This window comes from Primulina eburnea, chromosome 3, assembly GCF_022965805.1.
Source record: "Primulina eburnea isolate SZY01 chromosome 3, ASM2296580v1, whole genome shotgun sequence".
NCBI classification, from domain to species: Eukaryota; Viridiplantae; Streptophyta; class Magnoliopsida; order Lamiales; family Gesneriaceae; genus Primulina; species Primulina eburnea.
The window spans coordinates 17,897,831-17,900,912 of NC_133103.1; the positions used below are offsets into that span (position 1 = coordinate 17,897,831).

At 41.9% G+C, this 3,082-nt stretch overlaps 1 protein-coding gene across 1 annotated transcript; it reads right to left on the reverse strand.

The window, feature by feature from the left end:
- Positions 1-745: 745 nt before the first annotated feature.
- On the reverse strand, positions 746-2,857 carry LOC140827139 (H/ACA ribonucleoprotein complex subunit 4-like). Its single transcript, XM_073189751.1, has one exon. It carries the CDS (start codon positions 2,787-2,789, stop codon positions 987-989), a length of 1,803 nt encoding a protein of 600 aa, XP_073045852.1. The 5' UTR covers positions 2,790-2,857; the 3' UTR covers positions 746-986.
- Between the last annotated feature and the right edge of the window lie 225 nt (positions 2,858-3,082).

A 3,082-nucleotide genomic window follows, 5' to 3' on the forward strand; every position in this document is an offset into this window, starting at 1 on the left:
CCCACAATATATTCCAGCTGTTTGCGAGCTGAGCCAAACTTTCCCTCGCATCCCGATGTGTTTCCAGTACTAGGCTTTAGATATGATACCAGTCAGACAGGATAGGAAGAAGTAGCCGCAATCTGGTGAGAACGGAAAGTATAGTCCAAAGACCAAAACACTGCCACAGTAGATTGGCGTTGCAACATAGTTGTACCAGACAATACTTGAACCACCAACAGAAAGCGTTGAGACCATGACATCTTAGCACTGAATCAAACATCCAAAAAAATTTTGTTGGAAGGAGCTCAGGAGTGGTTTTATGAACTATTAGTACATCCATCAATGAATGGTTTGACACACAAAAAGTTGAAAACCACGAAAGCGGGAGTTGATTAGGAGAATAGCTATAATGTAGCAAGCATGAGATCGGATGACAGAAAGGTGGAAGCAACGGTGGCACAATTTAATGGATATACTTAAAAATTTGATGATATGGAGTCATGGTTAATACACTAACCAAAAATTATTTATGTATTTTGGTTTAATCAAGATATGTGTTTCTTCCAGTTGATGACTCGAGAGATAAAGAAACATCATTCTTACCCTCGAACAAATGTTCAGTTTTGTATTACAGACACATTAACCTTTGATCTGTAGCAGCACCTGGTATATCCGAGCACAACCGCTTTACGTTGGCATAAGCACAAATGTTCAAGAATTTTAAAAAAACAAGCTACTATCCTCGCTGATGAAAACACCCAGATAACGAAGTACCGGATATTTCAAAACATTAAAAAAGAAAAACTACTAAAAAAAACAACATTTTAGAAAGACCCAGGCTATGGTCGAAAGCTGAAGGCAGAGAGGCGCAGGCGGCCTGAATATTTGTGTGTCAAATAGGACATCAAAATTTGGAAGGATACATTCTTATGCAAATGATAAATATTACAGGGCACAACATGCAGTGGTTTTCCAAGCTAAAGCACGGACCTAAATCCTCAAGATTACTCCTCTTCAGCATCCTTGTGCTTCTTTTTCTTTTTCTCCTTTTTCTTCGCGCTTTTACTTGTTTCATCATCATTTTCAGCTAAACCAGTGTCACCATTTTCTACATCCTTGTCCTTCTTTTTCTTCTTTCTCTCAGATTTCTCTTCATCTGATGCACCAGGTTCATCCTTTTTGTTTTTATCCTTCTTCGATTTCTCAACATCAGGAGTTACATCTTCACCCGCACCGTCTTTCTTCTTTTTCTTTTTCTTCTCCTTCCTCTCTACTTGCACCTCTACATTTTCTACTTTAGCCGCCTTCAATCCAGTTTTTTCCGTCACCTGCTGAGCCTCTTCTGCTTCTACCTTGGCTTTCTTAAGAACAACCTCAGGTGCAACACTACCATCAACCTCTTCTAGCTTGCGCTTCAGCCCATCCTCTTTGTCATCTTCTTTATCCTTGTGTTTCTTCTTCTTCTTCTTCTCTTCAACTATCACAACACCACTCCCCACATTCAGTACATTTGGAGGCTGTGGCTCTGCAGCTGCCGCAAGACTGGCAACCACAGAATCTCCTCCACTAGGCAAAACAACATTCCTTAACCACTCTGCTGGTGTTTTCTCATTTGGCTTCCCATGCTTATCTAACTTCCCCTCAGCAACAAGCTTCTTTTTCATCGATGCCCTAGGACCCAATCCCCATTTTCTGGGATATGTATCCCTATCCATCACCACCCTCTTAATCTTAGCCACCGTCCCATGATCACAAGTAGCCATGACCGATGTCGTCATCTCTGCAATCCCCAGTGCAATTGCCTCACCCTTTGTTGTCATCAACACCAACTCCTCGCCAACCTCAATATCATTTTCAAACCTTAACAATCCTGGAATCATTAACTTTGCTCCATAACAAATGGCATTCACAGCTGAATCTTTCACCACAATCCTCTTATAGCTAGTCAGAACCACCTCCAAAGGCATAATGACCCTCCTCAAATAGCTTTCATCCCTATAGTTATCATAAACCCATTGCCCATCCATCACATCATGCATCGTTACCATATTATCCTTTTCTCCCAGAATCCCAGATCTCACCCTCCTCAACTCCTGCATATGTGCTCCCACACCTAACAAAAGGCCTAAATGAACACACATTGTCCTCACGTATGTCCCCGCCTCACAAGAAATCCAGAAAACAACCAAGTGCCTATCCGCATCATACTCAAGCAACTTACTTTCATAGATAGTTCTAATTCTAAGCTGCCTTTTCACAGCAGAAATCAAAGGGGGTCTCTGAAAAACCGCACCTGTGAGAGTCTCGAGGGCTCGGGCCACTTTAGCAACCTCAGGCACCTTTGAATGCAACCTGGCAATACAGACATACTCCTTCCCAGCACCCTGCTGCGATTTCACCAAGCGCGTCGCCCTGTCAATGCAAACAATCAAATTACCAGTAACTTTCGGGTCTAGGGTACCTGAATGCCCAGTTTTCTCGACCCGTAAAATGCGCTTGATCCATGCAACCACTTCATGAGAAGATGGGTTGGCAGGTTTGTCCAGATTAATAATACCATACTTGATGTACTCAGGTAAAGGACGTTTCAAAGGGGAGTAACCGGATGGAAGAGGAGTGTAGTGTCCGGTTCTTACATTCAATTTATCGTAGTTTTTGAGCAGAATCGGCCATTCAGAGGTGTCTATGGTGGGAGTGTAGCTCTGAGGCTTTATCAGGAAATCCACAGCGTCGGTTTCTTCATCTTCTTTGGACTTATTTTTCTTTTTCTTAGCCTTTTCAGAGTGAGAAAGCTGAACGTCAGCCATGGCTTCGCGGAAAATGAGAGAGTATGGGAGGAGTGCACTAAATTTTGTCTAGGGTTTAGGGTTTCGATCACAATATGGTCGTGTTTATTGTATGGGCCGAAAACGTAGGAGTTTAGGCCCATAAAAGAAAACTACTACAATAGGAATTGAAAATGGGAGCACACAAACAATCACGAGTGTTCATATTTCGGATAAAACCTAAAAAAATCGGTCAAACCGTAAAATTCGATTTTTTTGGTTCGATTTTTTCGGTTATTTTATCGGTTTCGGTTTTGATATTGCGCATTTTCGAT